General features: G+C 43.0%; 3 protein-coding genes across 14 annotated transcripts in view; all 3 read right to left on the bottom strand.

Annotated features, from left to right (window-relative positions):
• pcdh2g28 (protocadherin 2 gamma 28) overlaps positions 1-27,389 on the bottom strand; it is a 197,058-nt gene that overhangs the window by 117,840 nt on the left and 51,829 nt on the right. Inside the window, exon 1 of one of the 12 annotated variants that reach the window (XM_042073706.1) lies at positions 3,028-6,119. The exons of 8 other annotated variants lie outside the window; for them this stretch is intronic. In XM_042073706.1, the coding sequence (XP_041929640.1) occupies positions 3,028-5,457 (2,430 nt within the window). In that variant the 5' untranslated portion in view covers positions 5,458-6,119. 3 more of the 12 variants (XM_042073677.1, XM_042073678.1, XM_042073713.1) reach the window with 3 other exon arrangements.
• On the bottom strand, positions 17,968-22,136 carry LOC121693916 (protocadherin beta-15). The gene has a single exon (XM_042073779.1). The coding sequence runs from the start codon at positions 21,876-21,878 to the stop codon at positions 19,395-19,397; it is 2,484 nt and encodes an 827-aa protein (XP_041929713.1). The 5' UTR covers positions 21,879-22,136; the 3' UTR covers positions 17,968-19,394.
• LOC121693923 (protocadherin gamma-A10-like) lies at positions 22,265-25,177 on the bottom strand. The gene has a single exon (XM_042073786.1). The coding sequence runs from the start codon at positions 24,973-24,975 to the stop codon at positions 22,576-22,578; it is 2,400 nt and encodes a 799-aa protein (XP_041929720.1). The 5' UTR covers positions 24,976-25,177; the 3' UTR covers positions 22,265-22,575.

Below are 27,389 nucleotides of genomic sequence, written 5' to 3'. Positions count from 1 at the left end.
TATTACTATCACCTAAATTGCTGTCCATGGTGCTGAAAACGATCGCTTATTAATGGCACACACGGCATATGTAAACAAAGAAATCAACGTTTGTGTGGCTACAGTGTGTGTCTGAAAAGTGCTTTTCTCCGAAAACGAAAGTGTCTCACCTGTATGGGCGAGTCGGGCTCATCCAGGATGTTTTTCTCACTGTGTACTCTCTGTAGCGTCCCAGCAGAGCTTTGGTCTAAAATTAAAACGTTCTGACTTTCGGGTCTAGCGAACTGACAGTCACTTTTTCTGGAGTCCATGGTCCTGTAAACCTCATAGTTATAGACGTGCTGTAATGTCCCTGTAGCTCCAGCGTCTGCATAACGCGGAGGATAATATGGGATAACAGGGAGCTTGGATTGATAATACAAACGAGACTGTCTCCATCTGTAGATTTTAACAGATATAATGGCGACGAGAGATACAATAAAAAGAAACGAGACGACAGCTAAAGCCAAAATGAGATAAAATGTCAAGTTGTCGTTGTAATCCGTATCCTGTGAGTAGTCGTTGAATTCCGAGAGCACTTCAGGGAAGCTGTCCGCCACCATCACATTGACACTGACTGTTGCAGAGCGAGGGGGCTGTCCGTTGTCCTCCACTACAACAGTGAGCTTTTGTTTCACAGCATCTTTATCGGTGACTTGGCGAATAGTTCGTATTTCTCCATTCTGTGTACCAACTTCAAATAGTGCCCTTTCTGTCATTTTTAGAAATTTATATGAGAGCCAGGCATTCTGTCCAGAGTCTACATCGACAGCCACCACTTTAGTGACGAGATAGCCCACATCAGCTGAGCGAGGTATGACTTCACCAACCAGCATGCTACTACTCTGTACAGGGTAAAGAATCTGGGGGGCATTGTCATTCTGATCCAGAATGTTTATGATTACTGTAGTGTTACTGCTTAATGGTGGAGAACCTCCATCTTGCGCACTAATGCAAAATTTAACGGAATTAATTTGTTCAAAATCCAACGAGCGAACGGCATGAATTACACCACTTTCAGAGTTAACAGAAATATACGAAGACACAGGGTTACCATTGAACTGAGAATCTATGAGCAGATAAGAGATTCTTGCATTCTGATTTGAGTCCAAATCTATCGCTTTCACAGAAAATATAGACAACCCCGGAGAGTTATTTTCCATCAGATGAGCTGAATACAGTGATTTTTCAAATAGAGGTGGATTGTCATTAACGTCTGTTATTTTTAGTGTTACTGTTTTAGTGGCATACAGAGGCGGTGTCCCTTCATCCACAGCGGTGAATGTTATATTGTACTCAGCCTGTAGCTCCCTGTTCAAATCACTGTTGGTTACAAGAGTGTAATAGTTTTTCAAGGATGACTGTACAGCAAATGGTATATTTGGATTAATAGAGCAGTCTACCTTCCCATTTTTAGACGAATCTATATCTTTCACACTTATGATTGCTACAGTGGTGCCAATTTCTGAATCTTCTGATAAACTCTTGGAAAATGACGTAAGGGTTATTAAAGGGGGGTTGTCATTTACATCGACAATATCAATAGCTACTTTACCGGAGGCTATTAATCCACCCTGATCCTTTGCTTGAATGCCGAATTCATAATACTTGTTCTTTTCATAATCTATGGGGCCATCGACACGTATTTCGCCTGTAGTCTCGTCTATAGCAAATATTCCTGCGACATCAGCTGACATACGAGAAAAATGGTAAGTAATGTGACTGTTTGTGCCAGCATCTGCGTCGGTAGCACTTACCGTAGTAACCACTGCGCCTTTGGGTGAATTTTCAGTAACCGTTGCTTTGAATACTGGTTGTATGAATATAGGCGCATTATCGTTAGCATCCAAAACCGTAATATGTATTTTAATAATGCCGGACCTTTGTGGGTCTCCACCATCAAAAGCAGTAAGAGTGAGAAGCAGCTGGTCTTCCTTCTCTCGATCTAGGGGTCCCTGTAGGTAAACCTCAGCATATTTATTTCCGTCAGGACTATCCTGCACTTTAACATTAAACTTGTCGGTGGGATGCACGGTATAACCTCGGAGAGCATTAGTACCCACATCAGGATCGACAGCACTCTCTTGTATTACGGGTGTACCCAATGGAGTCGATTCAGATATTTCAAGTTTGATCTCTTTTTCCGTGAAGAATGGGGCATTGTCGTTCACATCTAGTATTTCAACAATAACACTGTGCAACTGCATGGGATTCAACATAATTATTTCCAGATTCAAGCTGCAAGGCGACGTTTGTCTGCATAACTGCTCTCTATCTATCCTCTCTCCAACAACCAGAGTGCCTTTGTCTGAATCCAGCGTGATGAACTCGCTGTTTTCGCTGCCAACAATGCGAGCGCCGCCCGATCTCATTCTCCGTACATCCAAACCCAAATCCTCCGCCAGGTTTCCAACAAACGATCCCTTTTTCATTTCCTCGGGTATCGAATACCGTATCTGTCCAAAGCCCCCATGCACGGCACAAAGGAGAATTATGACCAGCAGCTTTTCCCTCATTGGAAATCCACGTCTCCTCTGACCAACAAAGGCTTTGAAGAACATTGTAATCCACCTTGTAGCCTAAGGCACGGCGGCGACACAAAGGTAGTCTATTTTATAAAACACCCCAAAAATCATAAAACGTACTTGGAGAAGAATACATACGCTCCTATCATGGCGACAGAGTCCTCAAATGACTATGTAGCAAACAACGTCATCCACAAGACACTGCCTTACCCATTACCTCACTGAAGTGATTTCTTCAAGTCAACAGCGGCACTTAGAGTCCAATATGTGTAACTATGAGTACACAGAAATGACATGTTAAACTTTCAAGATTTATTTCTTAATGTCATGATTTACCCAGAGAGCGGTTAGGTTACCATAGCCCGCTACTTTTTTCACATCACAGCAATATCACCGAAAAGTCATCGGCCATGACAAACATGACAAAAATCAGTATTCGAATATGTAAACAGCAAAGAGTTGTCCATAAAACAGCATTACTCACCTCCTCTGGTGAATCAGGCTCATCCAGGATGTTTTTCTCGCTGTAAACCCGCTGCATAGTTGCAGTAGCATTGGGGTCCATTATCAACACATTTTGACTATCGGGTCTGCCGAACTTAAAGTCACTTTTTCTAGAATCAGTAGTCCTGTATACGTCATAATTGTACACGTGTTGGAGAGTTCCTGTGCCGTCTGCGTAACGCGGTGGATAGTATGGAATGACCGGGAGACTGGATTGATAGTACGTCCTTGACTGCCTCCATCTATACACTTTCACCGATATAATGGCCACAAGAGACGTTATAAAAAGGAATGAAACCACAGCCAAGGCTAATACTAGATAAAAAGTCAGGTTGTCGTTGTACTCCTTGTCCTGCTGAAAATCAGTGAACTCCGAGAGCACTTCAGGAAAGCTGTCGGCCAAAGCCACGTTCACATTGACTGTAGCTGAACGTGCTGGCTGCCCATTGTCCTCCACTACAACCGTGAGCTTCTGTTTAACGGGATCTTTATCGGTGACCTGTCTGATAGTTCTTATTTCTCCATTCTGAGCGCCCACTTCAAACAGCGCCCTGTCTGTTGCTTTTAGCAGTTTATAAGAGAGCCAGGCATTCTGTCCGGAGTCCACATCAACAGCAACTACTTTAGTGACGAGATAGCCTACATCTGTTGAACGAGGCACAATCTCTGCCACCACTGAACCACCAGTTTGCACTGGGTACAAAATCTGAGGCGCGTTGTCATTTTGGTCCCGGATTAAGATTTGTACAGTAGCATTACTACTTAATGGAGGAGAGCCTCCATCCTGCGCTTTCACAACAAAAGTGAGCTGCTTGATTTGTTCATAATCAAATGACCGAACTGCATGGAGAACACCCGTCTCAGAGTTGATTGAGAAATAGGATGAAAGTGGGGATGCACTGATTTGTGTTTCTTCTAAAAAATACGATATTCTTGCGTTTTGATTCCAGTCTAAATCCTTTGCGAATACATTAAATATAGACACACCAGGTGAGTTATTCTCGGTTACATAAGCCGTATAACGGCTTCTTTCGAAAACAGGTGCGTTATCATTAATGTCTGACACTTTAAGAAGTAGATTTGTAGAGCATGACAGTGGCGGAGCACCAGAGTCGGTTGCAGTTACGGTTATGTTGTATTCTTGTACAGTCTCTCGATCAAAGTGCGCATCAGTTATCAAATTATAATAATTCGACAGGGATGACTCAATTTTAAATGGCATTTTATTATTTATGGAACACGTAATGAGGCCATTTTTCTCAGAGTCTAAATCTTTGACATTCAATATCGCAATAGTGGTACCTGGTGGCGCATCTTCAGACAAGCTGTTCGAAAAAGACATGACATTGATTATCGGCTGATTGTCATTAACATCAATTACCTCAATGACAACTTTGCTAGAATCGGTGAGTCCGCCTTGATCTTTCGCCTCTACTCGTATTTCATATCGCTTGTCCTTCTCATAATCTATCTGGCCAAAAACAGACACAGCTCCTGTATTCTCGTCAATACGGAAAATGTCCGCAACATTTCCTCTAACCTTTGAAAAATAATATGTTATTTGACCATTCAACCCACTATCAGCGTCTGATGCATTAACGGTTGTAACGTAGGTCCCTTTTGGTGAGTTTTCCATTACAAAGCCCCTGTATATGGTTTGGTTAAATACAGGCGCATTATCATTCACATCCAACACAGTAATGTCTATACTGACCGTCCCAGACCTCTGCGGGTTTCCCCCATCCACAGCAATCAGCTTTAGAGACAGATGAGGATGCTTTTCTCGATCTAAGGCATTTTGAAGAACCATCTCGGCATATTTACTGCCATCTGGGTTCGCATGTTCTTTTATGACAAAATGATTGTTTTCTGTTAAGATGTATTTCTGTAATGCATTCACGCCCACGTCTGGATCGTCTGCACTTTCCAATACAAACCGCGAACCAAGAGTGGCCGACTCACTGATCTCGAATTTTAAATTTGCGTTCTGGAAGGTAGGGGAATGGTCATTAACGTCGAGGATTTCGATAATAACACGATGTAGTTCCATCGGATTCTCTAGAATGATTTCGAAGCTGATGCTGCATGGCGTAATGTCGCCGCACAACTGCTCCCGGTCTATTCTTTCATTTACAACGAGTATTCCTTTGTCTGTTTTCAGCTCTGTGTACTGAATGCTTTCCCCACTGACGATACGAGCTCGACCTTCCCGAAGTCTTCTCAAATCGAGCCCAAGGTCTTGTGCCACATTACCGATTAGCGACCCTTTCTTCATCTCCTCCGGAATAGAATATCGGATCTGTCCATTTGTAACATGAGATAAGAACAAAATACCAAACAGTACTTGCCAATGTAGTGGCCATCCTGAAGTCCCGACACTCGTACACTGTATTGAACCCTTTCCAAACATTATACTCCAATATCCAACGAAATACAACCGCTCCTTAAATCCGCAACGTTTGTAGAATATCCGTAAGAAATTAAGATTTACTTAGTGCGCAATGTGTCCATTCAGTTTCGACAGCAGAAGATACAAAACATGTCCATCTGTAGCTGGCCCCACCTTTTATGAAGCAAAATGGTCTCATTCTATTCGAGAGTCAAGGAGGAGCAACACATAAGCTGACAGACAAAACATGACGAATCAACTTTCCTTGTTCAACAGCGGCACTTAGAGTCCAAACCATGAATGTCAGACCGCTAGTCAACGCAATGCAATATAACCTAATCAAACACAACCACCAAAGTAAATAACTCAGTCTTAAGGAATATGTATGCAGTTAAAGTTGGCCTATAGCAGCGGAATTTGAATGTAATATCACTGAATTTGCCATGAGACACAGCGCGTTTCGCTGTCCGCGTCAGTGGTGCTGAAAACTCCACTGGCCTTTTGCAGTTAAACTGAAAGTGGTAATACAGCATCTTATAAAAATGTCACTCCACAATAGAACTTGGGTCAGTGGATCATAAAATGCACCTGCAATGCACCTCCCATAAAACATATCCATATTTCACAATTTATATCCACTTATTGTAATATGACTGCCAAAACGGCATCAGAAGAATACAATAGTAAACTCACCTTCAAAGGGGAATCGGGCTCGTCGAGGATGTTTTTCTCACTTTGGACACGCTGCATAGTGCTCATAGAAAAAGGATCCATCACAAGCACGCTTTGAGCTGCAGGTCTGGCGAACTGACAGTCACTCTTCCTAGAATCAGTCGTTTTGTATACCTCGTAATTGTACACGTGTTGAAGAGTTCCCGCACCCCCAGCGTCTGCATAACGCGGGGGATAGTATGGAATAACGGGAAGATTAGATTTGAAGTACATCCGAGATTGCCTCCATCGGTAAACTTTTACTGCTATGATCGCTACCAATGATGTTACAAAAAGAAATGACACTACAGCCAAGGCCAAGACTAAGTAAAAAGTCAGCTCCTCGTTGTATTCCTTATCGTGCGTAAAGTCAGTGAACTCGGACAGCACTTCAGGGAAACTGTCCGCCACCACCACGTTAACACTGACTGACGCTGAGCGAGAAGGCTGTCCGTTGTCCTCTACTATAACGGTGAGTTTCTGTTTCACAGCATCTTTATCAGTGACTTGGCGTATACTTCGTATTTCTCCATTCTGTGCGCCAACCTCAAACAGTGGCCTGTCTGAGTCTTTGTGCAGTCTATATGACAGCCAAGCATTTTGCCCCGAATCCACATCAACAGCCACTACTTTAGTAACGAGATAGCCCACCTCTGCTGAACGAGGCACCATCTCAGCTATCAGAGAACCGCTGGTCTGAATTGGATACAGGATCTGGGGCGAGTTATCATTCAGGTCCTGAATGAAAATATTAACGGTCATATTGCTGCTCAGTGGGGGGGAGCCTCCGTCTTGTGCTTTAATAGTGACTTTGAATTGTTTAATTTGTTCGAAATCAAACGAGCGCACAGCATGAATCACGCCGCTCTCTGCATTTATGGAAACGTAAGATGATGCTGGGGCCCCATTCATATCAGTTTCTTCAAGAATGTATGAAATCCTAGCGTTTTGATTTTCATCAGCGTCATGTGCTTTGGCTGTAAATATGGAAAGTCCAGGGGCGTTGTTCTCTGGCACATGTGCAATGTAGGACCTTTCTGGAAATATTGGTGAATTGTCGTTAACATCGGTAATTTTAAGACTAAAAGTATTTTTACTAGACAGTGGAGGTTTTCCCGCGTCAGTAGCGATAACTGTAATATTGTAATTCGACACTTTTTCGCGATCTAAAACTGCATCAGTTACCAGCGTATAATAATTTCTCACCGTTGACTTTATCTTAAAAGGAAGGCTTTCGTCGAGCGCACAGCTCACTTTGCCATTATCAGCAGAGTCCAAGTCTTTAACATTAATAATACCAACAGTTGTATCTGGTGGTAAATTTTCAGAGACTGTGCTCGAAAACGACATAACATTTATGACTGGGGCATTGTCATTGACATCATTTACATCAATGATTACTTTACTAGAATCAGTGAGACCACCTTGGTCTTTGGCTTCAATTCTTATTTCATATTTGGTGTCTCTTTCATGGTCTATTGGACCCACCACGGTTATGCGGCCGGTGTCTTTATCAATATTAAATATATCTTCTATGTTACTCTTAAGTTTAGAAAAATAGTAAGTAACAAGGCCATTTGAACCACTGTCCTTATCGGTGGCATTCACAGTGGTGATATATGTGCCCTTTGGCGCATTTTCTATTATAGAGGCCCTATAGACTGTTTGGTTAAAGACTGGTGCGTTATCATTTGCATCCAGTATGGTCACATCTATATTTACCGTACCGGATTTCTGGGGATTGCCACCATCTACTGCAATAAGCTTCAGGGAGAGACGAGGATGATCTTCTCTATCTAACGATTTCTGAAGCACCATCTCCGCATATTTACTCCCGTCAGGATTTGAATGCTGCTTTAAAATAAAATTATCATTAGGTGTTAGGATATAATGTTGTAAAGCATTGACTCCAACGTCCGGATCATAAGCACTCTCCAGTACAAAGCGAGAGCCTTGAGTTGCCGATTCACTGATTTCAAATACCAAGTCTCTATTTTGAAATGTAGGTGCATTATCATTTTCATCTAGAATTTCTACAGTTACAGGATGCAATTCCATTGGATTTTCCAGAATAATCTCAAAGCTGAAGCTACATGGTGTAATATCGCCGCACAACTGCTCGCGGTCTATTCTCTCACTAACAACGAGTATCCCTTTGTCTGTTTTAAGCTCTGCGTACTGAATGCTCTCTCCGGTAACTATGCGAGCTCTCCCCGCACGGAGCCTTTGTAAATCAAGTCCCAGGTCCTGCGCAACATTACCTATCAGTGAGCCTTTCTTCATTTCCTCTGGAATAGAATATCGGATTTGCCCAGATACACGCAGAATAAAGCATATCAGAAAAAGTACTTGCCACTGCAGAGCAAACCGCTTTGCGCCATACTCCCCCAAAACAGCCATAATCCAGTGAAATGAAGACCAGCCAATGCAACCTATTTATTCCGAGGTTCAGAAGGAATTCAATGTGTTAGGAAAACAAGTCCTCACCAGGAGTAATTAGAAACGTTAGACGTGTTTTGCCGAGTGCCGTGAACATCCAGTACCATGTATTCCCTCTCTTAAATCTAAAACGCAGAAAGAGAGCGTCGTCTATCTGTATAAAGCAGGGAGGGGCCTTGACATGATAAACAGTGAAACGACTGAGATTTTTTTCGCTGATCAACAGCGGCGCTCAGAGTCCAAACTCAGGAGCAGCAAGTAAAAAGAAATCTGCAACCCTCAGTCTGAATGACCAAAATGCGGCCGTGATACACGCAATAACATGCAATGTACAAACGTGATCAGTCAACTAACCAGGAGCATTTTTGCTCATACGAAGATAATATTGCAAGATAATGCAATGCGTAATGGACTTAGTATGAACACCTGTGCATATTTCTGATCAACAAATTATTTATGTATGAAATGAGATGTGTGTGGCGGTTTTGTATTGTCATTAAATGACTACATACCTCCATGGGCGAATCGGGCTCATCCAGAATGTTCTTTTCGCTGTCCACACGCCTCATCGTTCTGGCGGCACTTGGGTCCACAACAAGAACATTTTGACCACATGGTCCAGAGAATTTGTAATCACTCTTTCTAGAGTCTGTCGTGTTGTACAATTCGTAATTGTAAACTCGGTGAAGAGTTCCTGCACCTCCACTGTCCGCGTAATTAGGTGGATAATATGGAATAACCGGAAGGCTTGGCTGATAGTACGTGTTAGACTGCCTCCATCGGTAAATCTTCACGGATATGATGGCAACCAATGATGTTACAAAGAGAAACGAAACTACAGCCAAAGCAAGGACTAGATAAAATGTCAAATTGTCATTGTATTCCTTGTCAGGTGTCAAGTCAGTGAACTCCGAAAGAATCTCTGGGAAACTGTCTGCCACTGCTACGTTAAGATTGACTGTAGCTGAGCGAGAGGGCTGTCCGTTGTCCTCCACTACAACTGTGAGTTTTTGCTTCACAACATCTTTATCAGTGGTCTGTCGTATAGTCCTTACTTCTCCATTTTGTGTGCCAACTTCGAACAACGCCCTGTCGGTCGCCTTCTGAAATCTATATGTAAGCCACGCATTCTGTCCTGAGTCGACATCAACAGCCACCACTTTGGTGACGAGATAACCCACATCTGCTGAACGAGGCACAATTTCCGCCATAATAGAGCCACCGTTCTGTAACGGGTAGAGAATCTGAGGCGCATTGTCATTCTGATCTTGGATGTGAATCCTCACTGTTGCATTGCTGCGTAATGGAGGGGAGCCACCATCCTGGGCACTTACAGTAAATGACAACTGTTTGATTTGTTCGTAATCAAAAGAGCGCACGGTGGTAATAACGCCAGTGTTTGCGTCAATGGAGATATATGAAGATGCCAAACCCTCTCCTACCCTTGTCTCCGTTAACAAATATGATATCCTAGCATTTTGACCGGAGTCCGGGTCCACAGCTTTGACCCTGAATATTGATGTGCCCGGTGAATTATTTTCGGGTACATAAGCAGAGTAGGTAGCGCGATCAAAAACTGGAGCGTTGTCATTGACATCTGACACCTTCAGACACAAAGTGGTGACACTTGAAAGAGAAGGTGAACCAGAATCGGTGGCAGTTATTGTTATGTTGTATTCAGGCAATACCTCTCGATCAAATGCAGATTCAGTTATCACCGTATAATAGTTTGCGAGGGAGGACTCTACCCTGAAAGGCAAATGTTTGTCAATAGAACAGGTCACCTGACCATTTTGTCCCGAGTCAGAGTCTTTGACGTTAATCACAGCTATTGTTGTGCCCGGTGGCGAATCTTCAGAAACGGGGCTCGAGAATGACATGACATTTATAACAGGTACATTATCATTAACGTCCATGACTTCAATTATTACTTTGCTAGTCCCGGACAAGCCACCCTGATCCTTCGCTTGGACTCTCATCTCATATCTCTTATCTTTTTCAAAATCAATATTTCCTGCAACTGATATTACACCAGTTGTTCCATCCATATGGAATATATTTACTAGATGCTCCTTTAGATTCGAAAACGAGTATGATATAATGCCATTCGAGCCACTATCAGCGTCACTTGCATTGACAGTTGCTATGTAGCTGCCTTTAGGTGCATTTTCCTTTACACTAGCCCTGTAAATAGTCTGGTTAAAAACAGGAGCATTGTCATTCGCATCTAAAACAATGACATCGATGCTCACCGTGCCAGACTTCTGTGGATCTCCTCCATCTACGGCGATCAGTTTTAATGACAGCCGAGGATACTTTTCTCTGTCTAATGCTTTCTGGAGAATCATTTCAGCGTATTTACTGCCATCCGGATTCGAATGCTGTTTCAATATGAAATGAGCATTTTGAGTCAGGACATAATTTTGAAGGGCGTTGACTCCGACATCAGGATCATCAGCACTCTCTAAAACAAAACTCGAGCCGAGTGTTGCCGATTCGCTAATTTCAAAACTCATCGCATTTTTCCGAAATACTGGAGCATTATCATTTATATCCAGAATTTCGACGGTAATTTGATGCAGTTCTATAGGATTCTCTAGGATGATCTCGAAACTGAAGCTGCAGGGAGTAATATCGCCACATAGCTGCTCCCGGTCTATTCTCTCACTCACAACTAGAATCCCTTTGTCTGCATTAAGCTCTGTGTACTGGATACTTTCCCCGGTCACAATACGAGCTCGACCCGTCCGAAGCCTTTTCACATCAAGTCCAAGATCCTGTGCTACATTACCTATCAGTGAACCCTTCTTCATTTCTTCTGGAATCGAATAACGAATTTGTCCGACAGCGAAATTACTAAGCCACATGAGGACAATAAGTACTTGCCATTGTATTCTGAACTGCGCACATCCACCATTGCATTTTCTTGAAGGATACACTTTGAAAGACATATTTTCTCCAGAATTTATCCACAGATGTTTGACAAAAGCTTCAATTTCATGATTCATTGAACGACCTGTAATATCCACAGAATGGCTGGCGATACAGAAAAAAAATACCCGACCGTTATTCTATGTCCTTCCACAGCATTGTGTACTGTAGGCTTGCCTTTTTTACTGTGTCAGGGTGTTGTGCAGAGGAGGGCCAAGACTTAACGCAGGACCGCAAACGTTTTACTGATCAACAGCGGCCCTTAGAGTCTAAAACTAGAATCTGAGTGATCTTTTACGGATGACTAGAGCGGTATAATAAAATAACACAGATTATCAAATGTACATATATTATTATTGTTATGGTTATGGTTATTATTATTATTATTATTATTATTATTATTATTGTTGTTGTTGTTGTCGTCATTATTATTAGCCTACTATCTGCATTGTTGTTGTTGTTGGCGTTGATGTTGATCAATGGAAGTAGGTTTTTACTAAAACATACTGATCCCTCTTACTCATTTTCAGCACCACGTTGAAAATGGACAGCGAACGAGGAAACCTGACATGGTGTATACAGAAAGAATAGACTTGCTTTAGTAGTCTACAATCCCGCGCCTGCAGAAATCCGTCAAACCGTAGGTATCATGATGTCTTACAGTAACAATATCTAATCATGCAAAGTTATGTTTTGTTCAGTCATATAATAGACTACTTGTGCAATAGCACCGCTGTGAGTCAGTCGGCGAAACGGCACCATTTACACTGTGCCTTCTGCCCCTCGTCTGCCGCTGAAGATAACTGTATTAAGAACGGAAATATTAGCCTATTAGTGTTAGGAGCGAAATACATAAACACACATTGTGGGCCTTAAATGGAACATGTATTGCTCACAAAGGCACAAAATAATTTTGAATATAATGTTTACACCAGACTACTACCACAGACACACACATGTACGCACACACAGGCACGCATGGGCGCGCACGTGCACACGCACATGCACACATGCTTTTCTCCATATACCCCTGACTCTTCACCCCAATCACTCTCTTATCTCTCCCTCCCTTTCTCCCTCTCTCTCACATACTCATACACATGTGCGCGCACACACACGCACACACTCCTTGGGACTTTGGATTATGCTGCAAATGTAATTTCAGTATGCCATCTCATAAGAACAGTGACCTAAATTTTGCTATCAGAAGGAAATGCTTTGAGTACAGCTGAGCCGAGTTGAACTGAGTTATTCATCACGAGTGTTACAGCCCCGGCTCTTGGGCCACAACATCAAATTGAGACAGACAACAGCTTTTATTTCAGTAAATTATTTAACTTAAATTAAATGAATTTAGGGGATGAATATCAAAGCAAGCACAAAGGAGGGCATGGTGAACTCGAGCCTCAAGTGTGGTGAGAATGCAAGCCTCTCCCCCTCTGGAGGCAAACAGCACCACTTTTATCCACACAGTCTCAGGTGTGCACAATGAACCCAGTTATGCCCATGCGTGCATCACCCTAAGGCAGTAGCCCTGCCACTGTATGGTCAGTGGGGGCGTAGAGGGCGTCACACTCCCCAACTTAAAAGGGTTCCTCTAGCAGCCTTAAAAAGGACTACAAAGCCCCTCTGCAGTCCCAGGCAGCCTTTGATCTTCCACACTTACAGACACACACAGCAGCCCTATATCACAGCAAGTTATGAACATTTTCAAAATTCAGTGAAGCATAAGCTCTAGACCAGTGGCCAATCAAAAGTGGTAAGACACATACCCATAACATACTGATCATGACTCGCTAGGCTCACTACCACACAAACATAGTTACTGCTTTTACTCTGCCTAGCAACAGCCACAAATGATCCACTGAGAGCAGGCTGATGTCTCCACAACACTAAAGGTCACAGCACACAAGACGTTCACCCCATGAACACTTCAGGCTAAGCAGACATGAATGCTGATCTACAAAACTGGCAAGAACAGGGGTGATATTTCACTAAATGAATAATTCAACTTAAGAATCTAGGGGGAGGGAAAATGCCGCATATGCCACAGCAGTGGGAGGCCCTACAAAGAAACTTGTGAAAGTCACCTGGACAACGATCAAACACAATGCCGATACAAGTGAAAACTCAAAGGACAAGATACAGGTCTATAAAAATGCGGAGCACACCAGCCAAAAATCAAAAGGGTCACCTATACAAAAGTCACTCCAAAGTAACCCATTCCAAAAATAACTGCAGTTATTAGATTTATTGATTTATAGTCATTTATTTTTCATGTCCAGAATATTTCATTTTCTGCATATGAACTGCAAATAATTCCTCTAAAACTGCAGATATTTAAAGTAGTGTGATTTTTATTTTTTAAGGGACTGCAATTATATTGTTTAGGCCAGATTGAGACTCTTCTCAGTATCACTGGTTTAGGTGTAAGCACCTCTCAACCTTTCCTAAAAATAACAACCACTAGGTGTGATCTACCGAGCTTGAGCCAGCTTTGCTTAACTGGTCAGCAGGCAGCAGACCAAAGATAAAGTCCACTAACTTCCATTCACCCATTCAGTGGATCAAAGCCACCGAGCTACCTAGGATAACCACCAAATACAATACAGAAAAACAGCAAAGTTATGTTCATGTCATGGCTACAAGAGGACAGACTAAAAATAGAGTTGTAATTTCAGTTGATTAATAATTTAACTTGAAATTTAGGGGATGAATATCAAAGCAAGCACAAAGGAAGGCATGGTGAGGTCGTGGTGAGAATGCAAGCCTCTCCCCCTCTGGAGGCAAATAACACCACTTTTACCCACACAGTCTCAGGTGTGCACAATCAAGCAAAATATGCCCATGCTCCACTCATGCGCCACTGGCCTGCAAGGGTGCAGAGCTGCGCAACACAAGCATCTCACATTTCAGATTGCCCCTACAAACCACTCTAAATACCAGGCCTACATTCAATTTTATATTCTTTACTGCTACAATTGTGCAGTGCTCAATATTGACAAACTTTGCCTACAAAAATCTACTTTGTATCAAAAAGTTAGCCTGTTTGTTTATTTATTATTTATTAATTTACCTCTTTCTCGCTCTTGCCCACCTCTACATTTACATATATTCATGTAGCAGACACTTTTATCCAAAGCGACTTACAGCTAGAGTATAACATTCAAGCTAAAGTGCAGAGGAGACCTTAGCTAAGAATTACATCTGCATCTGTCAATAAAATGACTAGAGGACTAAGAGTACTTTGGGCCTATTTTACCGTATTTCACATGTATTTAGAATGAGAGCACATTAATGACAGTGGTGCTTGTGCAGCACCCTTTTCTGCTGCAGTGTAGAACACAGAGGGGTGGGGGCTCAGCCTCAGAGTCTCAGTCTCAGCAGCATTTGCATTTGAGGGGCCTCAAGCTGATGCACCCAGTGTGATGACTGTACATTATTTAGCAGTGCCTCTGTCTCTGCACAACAAGGTGGCCTGGTGGATTTGAACAAGGCTGAAACTGGGCCCGTTCGATGCTGGTCAATGTGCACGTGCAGACACTGACCCGTTACCCCCTGTGACTGTTTCAAAGGCAAGACATGCACGCACACACACACTCACTCACACACACAAACAGGGAGGGGGGGGAGAGAGAGAGAGAGAGAGAGAGAGAGACACACACACACACACACACTCTCAAAGGCATGTGCAAAGGCATGTGTCACTGTCTCACGCTCTGTTTATCCCTCCCGTGCTCAATCGCTGTGTCTTTTTCACATATCGCCACAAGATGGAGTATGACATGGTAACAAGGCCAGTGTTTTGTATAGCTCAGTGCAACTCTACTGCCTGTCCTGAAAGGCAAGTAAAGCTTTCACATATCATTTGGTAATGTTTGAATACAGTGTATGTGTACATAGCTAGGCATTACAATGGATTGATGGACAGGTAGTGAGGTAGGTAGATAGAGGTAGATTGATTGATAATTAAATGTCTCTTACCTTTATCCAATGAAAGGGCATGATAGATGTCCATTCAGGGCCAGGTGAAGGAGAGAAAGAGAGAGGGGGAAAGACAACATTAGTAAAACCATGGAAACATTTTATTCTAATAATAAAGAGGCCATGACATCATAATGGAATGCATCATCACTGTGTCCTGACACATCAGATGAGATGACATGAGCATCATACACTGCAGTAAAACAAATAATGACATGGTAGGAGACTGCACAGATGTACGGTGTTATAGTTTAAAACCCTTTCATCAGAATAATAATAATTTAGACATGTACAGGTAAAGAAACAACCTTTCCCAAACATACTACAATACATAATCATACATCGTTTTGGACAAAAGCGTAACTATAACCATAACCATACTACCACAATAACAGTAAACAAGGCATGAGCTGCAATAGCAGCATGAATCTGTGTTTGTACTGCTATTTTTTCCCTCATCATGACAGCTCTTCCGACCAAAAGTAGGCCTGCCTACAGCCATTATTTAACCACACATGGGTTAACATGGGAATTAGCATACAGTGGCTGGCCTGGATACAGAGACTCACTGTGACTCAAGCACACCACCAAAGCAGTAATCTATGGCACAGCTCTTGGGACTCTGCTGTGTACACGCACACAAGAGGAACATCAACAGCAGACTAGACCACAACCATTGTGTGGTATTTCCACAGTAATGTCAAAAGGCAAATTGAGACGCATTTCTGCTAGAATATGTGAGTGATTGCTCTGCAGAAGCTGAGGATAGTGAACCATGCACATGAGATAGCAGAAGGGAAGCAATACACGGACAATTCACCTCCCTGTTGTCATCCTGACATTAGCATACTGATACAGCCACTCGACATCAGTCAGCATGCACCTCTGCAGGGGCCGAGGCGCACACACATCACAGCCAGACATGTGCATTCTCTTACCCTCAAAAGCACACAGTAGCTCATATGCATTCTCTTACCTTCAAAAGCACACAGCCAGACATGTGCATTCTCTTACCCTTAAAAGCACACAGTAGCTTATGCTTGTCAATAAATACATTTTTTCTCAGACATGCACGACTCGGCAGCACTCTCTACAGTAGTGAAGGAGGCCATTATTACAGTGGTTACAGTGATTACAGTGAAGCCTGTTAGGAGTGGTCAGTTATCACCATTCAATTATAACACAATTCACACACTATCCATCCATCCTCTTATAAAAAACCCTTGTCCTACATGATGAAGGAGGTCAAGTACAAAGCCCCAAAAAGACATGGGGCTCCTCTTACCTGCGTGCCAGATGCCATGACTGCACAGGCCTCACTGACGTATGATATTCCCATTAGTCTGAGAGCCACATTTTGTGAAATGAGTGAACTGATTTCAGAAATAATAGTCTTTTTGTCACTAGATTTTGCATGGTCATGCATGGACGAGAAAGTGACATATTTTCATTTAAACCACCAAATCATGAAATGTTTCATTGATAAATTATTTTCTTAGAGTGACATTAACATTAATGTAAAAGGTGTGGATTTCAGTGCATTTACATTTGTAGGTGAGTATGTCATCATATAAGCATGTTGCCCATGGCCTAGAACACATCTGATAGTATCAGCTTTGTAATAAAGCAAGTGTTGAACATCTAAAGTCTCCAAACATAGCCCGTGCTGCATAGAGCTTTAGTGCTGAAAAACAAATCCTGAGCTAAACAGTTTTGGTCAGAGGGATTTTGTTTTTCATTTATGCCCATGGAAGGAGATTAAAGGTGAACATGAAAGTAAGTAAACGCATGAGTGCAAAGCCCCTTTTTCTCAACCCTAAATAACCCAGGTACTGTCCTGATATGACTATGTTGTGTTTCACCAAAGAATTGCTACGTTTTCCAGTACATTGTAATACAAGACCTTAACTGATCTGGCAGCACGACTGAAGTTATCCACATCTTTCTCTGTAAACTCAAAGGCTCTCTTGGTCAGTCATTGCTTTTGGAGGGCTTGAACACACCTGCACCCCCACCTGGCCTTCTGAGCAGATGAACAGAGAGTGTATCATGTATGCCTAACCCACAGCCTGTATTAATGTCTATGGATATCAGTATTGTGAACAGACATTTTAAATTAGGCCCCTCTTTATATTGTAATGATCGCTGCATAGATGAAAAGGTAACTGTGATAGGATTACACTCCATAGGCATCCATGATGAGCTTAAATATGTCAGCGTGTTTACGAAGGCGAGTGAACAGTGAGGACACATCAGCATGCTTTCCGAGCAATTTCACCGCTTCAAGTGATTTTAGTTGGCTTCAGCCAAGTGAGAGAAACGGGGAGCTAGAGGGACTGTTGTCCTCTCCACACTTGCAGCGCTGAAAAAGCCCAAACACATGTCACATATCCACTGAGGTCAAGTGAAACACAAACCACTCAGAAAAAAAATAACATTACAAATAGCTTTTTATTTCAACAGAGAGAAACAACGTGGAGTCAGTGAACAAAATAGGTCGAATAAAGTGTTTATCGACAGGCAGTATGAGGTGGAGGAACAAAAACTAGCTTAACCAATCTAATTTCTTCTTGTTCCACATAACTGAAAAAAAACCTTAAGATGTACAACCAAAGAGAAGGACAGTTGAAGTCTTTGTTACACTGATAGATTAAGAGCACAACAACAGCAAGTTGAAACATGGCGGTATAAATATTAAAGAGGCTCGACAGAATGGTGTCTTCATGTAGAAGAGTGTGTGTTGTAAGTGCGCATTTGTGAGATTTGAGTTCCTGCTGAATAAATATTAATTAAGAGAAAGAACACTTGGAATTGGAGATATAGAGATAGATTATGTGCAAAACCACAGCAAGTCAATACATAACTGTATAAATGCTCATCTTTGATTGTGTTTGTGTGTGTGTGTGTGTGTGTGACTGTGTATCTGTGTGTGTGTGTGTGTGTGTGTGTGTGAACATGAGCAAGCAAGCCAGAATCACAGACTGAGCATTTCTCTGTCTAATCCTCCCGCTTGTGCCTCGTGTTGGCAGATAGAAGGAGCACAGATGTTTGTGGTGTTAAGCACTCATTACCGCTGCTATGAAAAAAAGAAAAAACAGCTAAAGCGACAGAGAGAAAAAGAGAGAAAGAAAGAGAGAGAAAGAGAGAGAGAGAAAGAGAGAGAATGAAGGGAGGGCACATGCCTTGAAAACACCACAGTTAATCCCACACAGAGGGGGCACGAGGCAGTGATCACAGCCAGGACAGATCTTATGTACAGTCTCAAACCCAGCAAGAGAAAGAAAAAACAGGCCTTCACATCATTCCAACCCAAAGAACTCAAACACAAAGCAGAACAAATGCAGTAATGAAGCGGTACAAAGGCTTCTGCTACTGTATAACACTTACTTAACTTAGAATATTATACAACAAGTAAGCTGAAGTAAGCACAGATAGAGCACGGTCAGTACATGATTTCAAAGAAAACACAGCCCATGCACTGACAAGGAAAATAGGCCTACACAAAAGTACCATTAGGTGCAAGAGCAAACCAAAGAACAGTTATGTCAAATGTTGTGTTTGAAGCAATGTGGTGTTGTGTTCATTTACACTTTTCCATACAAAATCAGATTACATCCCTTTGAAATAACCCATGGTGTAAGAAAATATATTCCACAACCTCTTGGTCAGTCACAACTGTGACCAGGGCCTACACAGCTCTCAAACAAATGAATCCGTGTGCACAGTCAGTTCAGACTAGTGACTCTGATACACCAGGACAGGTGGTGCTGTCCCTTTTAATCCACTTTAGCTCGACAGGGGCCTACTCTGCAGTGATATATTAATCATATCACCTTTTCTAACTGGTCAGTGTGCTGGTGTGTTGCCGAGGGGTTTTGGTCTGACCCCTAGCACTAGATTTTGTGTGGCACCGACAGCCGTGACAGTCGGCGGGGGTTGGCCTTGAGACTGGCTGCGTTCTCGGCGGTCAGGCGCACGAGGGACTCATTTTTCAGGGGTGGCAGGCTCCTTTTGGTCATCGTGTCGTAGTCCATGGGCCCACCAGAGCCGGAGCTGAAGCGGAAGTCGCCGCGCCAGGAGCCAGTGGTCAGGAAGGAGTTGTAGCGTGAGTCGTTGTCCAGCGTGCCCCAGCGGCTGACGTCCGAGTAGTGAGGCGGGCCGTAGGTGGGCGGGAAGACGGGCAGGTTGGACGAGGCGCCCCGGTACAAGCTGCGCCGGCACAGTTTGACGTAGATCACGGAGCTGACCAGGACGAGAAACAGGCCTGATACGGAGGCCAGCGCGATGATCAAGTAGAAAATTAAGTCATCGTTTGGGGCTGACTCATCGGGGCCGAAGTCGGACAGCTCGTCCACAACAGGCAGGCCATCACCGATGGCGATGCTCACAGTGGCTGTGGCGGTCAGAGACTCTGGGCCGTTGTCCTCCACCAAGATCTCCAGGGTCTGCTTGATTTCGTCATCCTCAAAAAATGGCCGGAGGGTCCTTATTTCGCCGCAGTGGACTCCCACTGAAAACAGGTTGGGCTGAGTAGCCTTGACGATGCGATAGGAGAGCCAGGCGTTGTGGCCAGCGTCGGCGTCCACGGCGACAACCTTGGTGACCAGGTAACCTCTGGGGGCTGCCAGCGGTACTCTGTCCTCGGCTATGAAGCTGGAGGACTGGACAGGATACAGAATCACGGGGGCGTTGTCGTTTTGATCACTGACAAAAACCCGGACTGTGCACGTACTGGTCAGAGGTGGACTCCCCGCATCTCGTGCGCTGACAATTATCTGGAAGTGACTCGCCGTCTCATAATCAAAGGGACGGGAGGTGAAAATGTCCCCTGTCTCGGAGTTGATTGAGAGAAGAGAAGCAGTCACTGGATCTGCTTCCAGACGTAGTGAATAATGAATTTTAGCATTCGAACCAGAGTCCTTGTCCTGTGCTGTGACTCTGATGACAGGTGTGCCTTGAGGCCTGTTTTCAGGGATGTCCACAGTATACAATTTTTGGGAAAAAACAGGTGCATTGTCATTTACATCTGAGACTGTTATAGGTATGACTTTACTGCTATATAAAGGAGGAGACCCAGAATCCACAGCAGTTATTGTAATATTGAAGGCTGCATGTGTTTCTCTGTCCAAAATGTCGTCTGTCACAAGCATGAAATAATTTTTCACCTCTGATACCAGTCTAAATGGGACATTGTCTGTTATATCGCAAGTGACACGACCGCTTGTCCCAGTGTCTTGGTCGTACACGTTCAATAATGCAACCATAGTTCCCGGTAATGCATCTTCAGGCACAGAGGAGGAAGCTGATTTTACAGATATCACGGGCGAATTGTCATTCAAGTCAATAACATCAATAATGAGTTTACAGTGAGAGGACTGACCACCGCCATCTTTAGCCTGGACGTCTAGCTCGTGGACATTCACGTCTTCATAATCCATTAAGCCGATAACCCTCACCTCGCCCGTGACAGAGTCAATTTCAACAACCCCTCGAGTTTTGTCCGACACGTGACTGAACGAATACGTTACTTCTCCATAAACACCGTCATCCAGATCTGTGGCGTTTATTTTCGTCACCAATGTGCCTGGAGGTGAATTTTCTGCTATAGACGCTTTGTAAACTCTCTGACTAAAAACGGGAACATTGTCGTTTGCATCCAGCACATGAATGTGAATCGAAGCAGTCCCAGATCGGGGTGGATTTCCTCCGTCAATCCCACTAATAGTCAAATAATATTCCGATTGGGTCTCACGGTCCAGTGTTTTTTTAAGAACCAGTTCTGGGTAGGCATTGGCATTAACTTGCTTATTCATTTCTAAGGCAAAGTAGTCATTTTGGCTGAGCCTGTAATGCTTAATCGTATTGGTTCCCATGTCGGGGTCCCGTGCGCTCTCCAATGGGAACCGTCTTCCCAAAATAGTCGACTCGACTAGTTCGAGTTCGATCTCTCCATTGGCGAACACGGGGCTGTTGTCGTTGATGTCTTGTACTTCCAAAATAAGACTGTACACTTTGAGCGGGTTTTCAAGTAGCAGTTGAAACTGAACGACACAAACAGCCGCCTGTGCACATAGCTCCTCGCGGTCCATTCTCTCGCTGACCAGTAAAGCTCCCGTTTCTGTGTTTAACTCACAGTACTGTCTGCTTCCCTCAGCCACAACCCGGGCTTTGCGCTTCACCAATTCAGCGATGTCCAGTCCTAAATCCCGTGCCAAGTTACCGATAACGGAACCGACCTTCATTTCCTCGGGAATAGAATAACGGACTTCACCGAGCACTAGACTGACAAATGGAATAAACATGAAAAAATAAAGGACCATTGCTGGTTTTGCGCATCGCTTTCCATCGACGGCTAAATGATTCTGATGAAGAATCATATCGACAAAAGGAATCAAACATCGAAATATTGAAGAAACTTAAGATCTTTGCTATTTTCTACATAAACATTTTATAAATCGTGCATGAAAATCATCGTTTGCAGTCCTGCCCCACTCTGCATCTCGAACAGAATGAGTCAAACTCTGCTCTGCTACTGTCAGCTTCAATTTCTCTCTGCGCCTATGTAGCACGAACTCTCTCCGCCTCCAGCGCCAAAACGCGGGCGCACACGAGACTCACACACATACACTCGCTCTCTCTGTCTCTCTCTACCATAACGTCTCTCTCTCTCTCTCTCTCTCTCTCACTCACACACACACACACACACACACACGCTCTCTCTCGCTTTCTCTCTTTCTTTCTTTCTCTCTCTCTAGCTCTCGTTCCCCTGCCTTTCTCTCACACTCATACTGCCCCCCTCCTTCCCCGTTTATCCTCGCCGTGTAACTGACAAATCTAGGGCATGAGGGCATGTGGATGATAAAGCATTGAGTAAAGTTAGAGAGCGTCACCCAGAGTCTAAACGAACAAACAACAACAACAACAATAACAGCAACATTTTTTGACACGTATGTCTACATGAAATTATTTCCAAATGGAACACAATGACACTTTGGGACAAGGAATGAATGAATGTGTTGAATTGAGAGCTGTGACTCGAAGTAGATGTTCAAAAACGTATTTAGAAAATATGGCTTAAAAGCATACCTCAGACGGCACCATGGTATCATGATATGGTCTCTCTGCATGAAGTACAGAGAGAGTTGAGTTTTTCAAAGTTTGATCAGCTGGCATGGTGGCATCACTATAAGATCCAACAAACTTGAAATCACTGGTGCGCGAACCCGTTGTCAGGTATCCATCATAATTATATGAACTGCGCAAAGTCCCTGCGCCCTCGACGTCTGCGTAATTTGGTGAAATATATGCGCTCGGAATAGCAACAGCGCCGTCGAACAACATTCTTGGCTTTCTTTTACGGCAGAATCTGGTTGCAAAAGCCACCACAATAAAAGTAAAGAAAATGGTACAGACAGACACAAGCGCAATGATCAGATAGGAAGTGAGCTTCGAATTGCTTTCATCAAAGGACATGTCCTTCAGTTCAGGAACTTCAGCCAGGTTATCAGAAATAAGTAAATACATGGTGCAGGTTGCAGACAGAGCAGGTTTTCCGTTATCCTTCACAGCAACAACTAGAGTCTGTTTCATAACATCAGATTCAGAGATATCTCTCAGCGTCTTTATCTCCCCACTGTGAAGACTGATTGTAAAAAGTCCAGGATCGGTGGACTTCATAATGTGATAGGAAAGCCATGCGTTCTGCCCAGAGTCCGCGTCAACTGCGATCACTTTGGAGACTAAAGAGTTTGCTTGTACAGTTTTGGGCACCATTTCAGTCATAAAGGAGTTTCCATCCGGGGCTGGATATAATATCTGCGGGGAGTTGTCATTCTCATCTGATATAAAAACACTGACTGTTGCATTACTGCTTAGGGGAGGAGAGCCGTTGTCTCGCGCAACAACTTGAACATTAAAACTTCGGAACTGCTCGTAATCAAAGGATCTAACAGCATGAATGACACCTGTGTCTCCATTTATGGATAATAACGAGGACACCGGAAAGCCATGGACCTCACCAGCAGAAAGTGAGTACATTATGGTGCCATTCTGCCTCCAATCGGGGTCCGTCGCTGTAACTGAACACAAGGAGGACCCCGGCTTATTATTTTCCGTCACGTGCGTACTAAGGGACTGGTGTTCAAACTTTGGCGGATTGTCGTTGACATCGGCTACTGATAACTGCACGTATTTAAAGGACGACAGGGGTGGAGTACCTTCGTCAGTAGCTGTTATTGTAATATTGTACGCCGACACGGTTTCTCGGTCCAGATTATTTGTTGTCACCAGAGAATAATATTTTTTCACGGACGGCACTAGTTTAAACGGAACGTCGTGTTGTATCGAGCAGCGGACATTTCTGTTATTTTCAGAGTCTCTGTCCTGCACATTTATGATGCCCACCTCAGTACCAGGCGGTGCGCTCTCGGACACTGGATCACTTAAACTTTTCAGAAGAATCACAGGGGCATTGTCGTTCACATCAGATATCTCTATGATTATTTTACTGTCTGTGGAGAGGCCAAACCCGTCTTTGGCTTCGACGCGTAGTTCATATTGTGCCTCATCTTCGAAGTCAATTGGCCCTGTTACCTTAATTTCTCCTGTAGTTGGATCTAATGAAAAAGCTTTTCTTGCCTTATTTGATATACGGCTAAATCCATAGGTCACGTCTCCATTGGGTCCTTCGTCTGCGTCCGTAGCGCTCACTTTAACAACTAATGTGTCTAAAGGAGAGTTCTCTGGCAAACTGACCCGATACACAGGCTGACTAAACAGAGGAGAATTATCATTCGCATCTAGCACCGTAACGTGTATTTCTACAGAGCCTGATCGAGGTGGAGACCCGCCGTCTGCCGCGGTGAGAATTAATTTTACTTCTTGCTCCTTTTCACGATCTAGCTCTTTGTCTAACACTAGCTCAACATTTTTACCCCCGTCTACATTGGGGGACACAGCCAACACAAAATGGTCATTTATCTGTAAGGTGTAGGTTTGGACTGCGTTTTGCCCCACATCTGCATCGTGCGCCTCGTTCACGCGATAGCGGGATCCTTTCGCAGCAGACTCCCTAATTTCTAATTTGATTATATCGTTTGGGAATACGGGAATATTGTCATTATTATCTTGAATTTGAAGAGTAATTCTATGGAGTTCTAACGGACTCTCAAGCATCAGTTCGTATTTAAGTTGGCACGTTATCTTCTCAGAACACAGCTCCTCTCGATCGATTCGGTCATTTACAGTCAAGTCCCCAGTTCTCATATTTATGTCGCAATAACGTCGTTTACCCTCGGCGTCAATGCGCGCCTTACGAGCAGACAACCGGTTCGGATCAAGTCCAAGATCCTTGGCTATATTTCCAATTACAGATCCACCTTTCATCTCCTCTGGAAAAGAGTAGCTTACGTCTCCATATGAACTCGATGCAAGGAAAAACAGTGCGAAAACAAACGCAAATCCTTTGTGCTCCATTTTCTGATAGGACCAAAACAGAATCCGCAGATTATCAGCAACCAAGGCCTGGATGAGTATAAAATCCAAATGTTGATAATACAAACAGATAAACGATATAGTTCACGCGGTTTATATCAAACAGGGCCTCTCCTTCTGAATCACGTTGATACAGCCAAGAAAGGCCAGGTTTGGCTAAACAACCAAGGGGTGGGAATGCAAACCATTTGATGATGGTGAATAGCGACACATGCAGTTCCAAAATAGAATAACATAAAGAGCTAGCATTTGCTATTTTAAAATTACACGGCTTTTATACAGCTTCTTCAATTCATATATATTTATATTATTAAGATTTGTGTTAATGTGTATGTTAAGATGACATGCTGTGTTGACACAGAATCACAAATCTACATCAATTATAAAAACCCTCGTTTATATTTCCTACGAAGAGAAATCGCAAGCATGCAGTGCCATCATTATACGCTGCTCCATTCAACGAACTCCGCGCCATGATGATCCAGGATGGATCCTATTAAAACCGCTCACCAAGCATCAACTAAAGATGTGCGTTCAGCCAACGACATGGATGGACAGAGGTCAGAACTGTAGCTAACTGTACATATGGAGTTAATGACACTCCCTGCCAACAGTTCTTATTTAAACGGACAGCACTGATGTGCGCCCCGTGCCAAACATAATTTGATGCACACCTAAACGCATAATGTACCAGCCAGCTGGCCACAATTTTATCTACATAATATATTCATTTTAAAACACAAGAAACATTTTCTAATCTAAAACAACACACCATTTCACCAACATAACAGCTTATTACACATAAGTAGCTATATTTTGTTTTGAGGAAGCTGGAGGTTGGAGACATTTGCGCACATTTCTGTCCCCAAAATCAATTTAAACTAGTGCGGAAATAAACAGAAAAATGACAAAATCACTCTACAAAAAGTCAGATATAGAGAAAGAAAGTCACAGGTCACATCCAGATCAAGTGAAAAAAAGACTATTCATTATGCAGACTGCAATGAAGCTTGTATGAACCTTGACAGCTCACACCTTGACAGTGCCATTCGTTGCCCCTCATATTTACCACTTAATTTTCAATGTGTATGTCAGTCATCAGATGACAACTGTACAACTGTACACACAAATATAAACAGGGAGAAGAATAGGAAATCTCTCTCTCTCTCTCTCTTTCTCACACACACACACACACACACACACACACACGCACACAGAGCCAGCGAGATAGTCCATGAGCCAGCAGAGAAGTCGGTGCCACGAGAGGGCACCAATCAAACCTGTTTTATTTTGGTTGTCTTTGCCCCCACATGAGAAAAATGTGACAGACTTTCCAAACTCACAGCTGAAGATTTCTACAGCCTCTTATGTAAAATTTGTAAAAGTGAAAAAAAGTGTAGGCTACACCTAATACATTTTGGTCAGTACCATGAATGGAAAACTGATTCAACCATATAAACCATATATTTTTTGAAAGCAATACCCTCAGGATGTGATCTAACATGACATGAGACAGGTCCCACCCTCTTCATTGCATAACGCACTGGGTATAGGTAGATAGAGTATATGGCTGATACCTTTTGGGCTGTACCATTTAGGGAAAACTGATTCAACCACCTAAACCATATATTTTTTGAAAGCACATGCCCTCAGGATGTGATATAACATAGGTTTTGACATTTCTCCCCCTCCCCTTTACTTTGCTGCCTGTTTGCCTGATAACTTTGGGTTTGTGTCATTAAGGGAAAACTGGTTCAACCACCCAAAGTGTATTGCTGATAAATTTTGGGCAGTACCATGAAGGGAAAACTAATTTAACCACCTAAACCATATATTATCTGAAAGCTACTAACATGGGCTGACATTTCCACCCTCCTCACCACTTTGCTGCACATGCATAACACATTGGGTATAGGTAAATCGGGTGTATGGCTAATACCTTTTGAGTTGTGCCATTTAGGGAAAACTAATTAAACCACACATTGTCTGAAAGCATATATCCTCCTAATGACTTTGCTGCCCATGCATAATACATTAGGCAAAATTGTATTTTGTGTGTTTTTTTAATGTTCTACTAAGGTTCAGCTGTGAGTCCCAGATGTCCATTATGCATTGCTGTGTTATAGACACATAAAACCATCAGAAAAAGCTGTGTGCTGCGTGTGTTTCACTAATTCACGGATTGGGATAAATGCAGAGACCAAATTTCCATCACAGGATCAAAAGAGTATATATACTTATACTATACATACTTAAAATAATGTTCGGTGCCCTCAATTGGCACCAATCAGCCCAAAATATGCCTCATGGACTAAGGGGAAGAGAAATGTTTAAAATGAGTACATCCAGTGTACACATTTTGCCAAACAGTGTTTTAAATATGTGGTATAAAAACG

Source organism: Alosa sapidissima, chromosome 20 (genome assembly GCF_018492685.1).
Source record: "Alosa sapidissima isolate fAloSap1 chromosome 20, fAloSap1.pri, whole genome shotgun sequence".
Lineage (NCBI taxonomy): Eukaryota > Metazoa > Chordata > Actinopteri > Clupeiformes > Clupeidae > Alosa > Alosa sapidissima.
Note: the sequence above shows the minus strand (reverse complement) of the source record. Positions and strands in the feature narration are given on the sequence as shown.

Excerpts from the sequence above, each read along its gene's own strand:
- LOC121693916 (XM_042073779.1), bottom strand. The coding sequence starts at position 21,878 with ATGATTCTTCATCAGAATCATTTAGCCGTCGATGGAAAGCGATGCGCA.
- LOC121693923 (XM_042073786.1), bottom strand. The coding sequence starts at position 24,975 with ATGGAGCACAAAGGATTTGCGTTTGTTTTCGCACTGTTTTTCCTTGCA.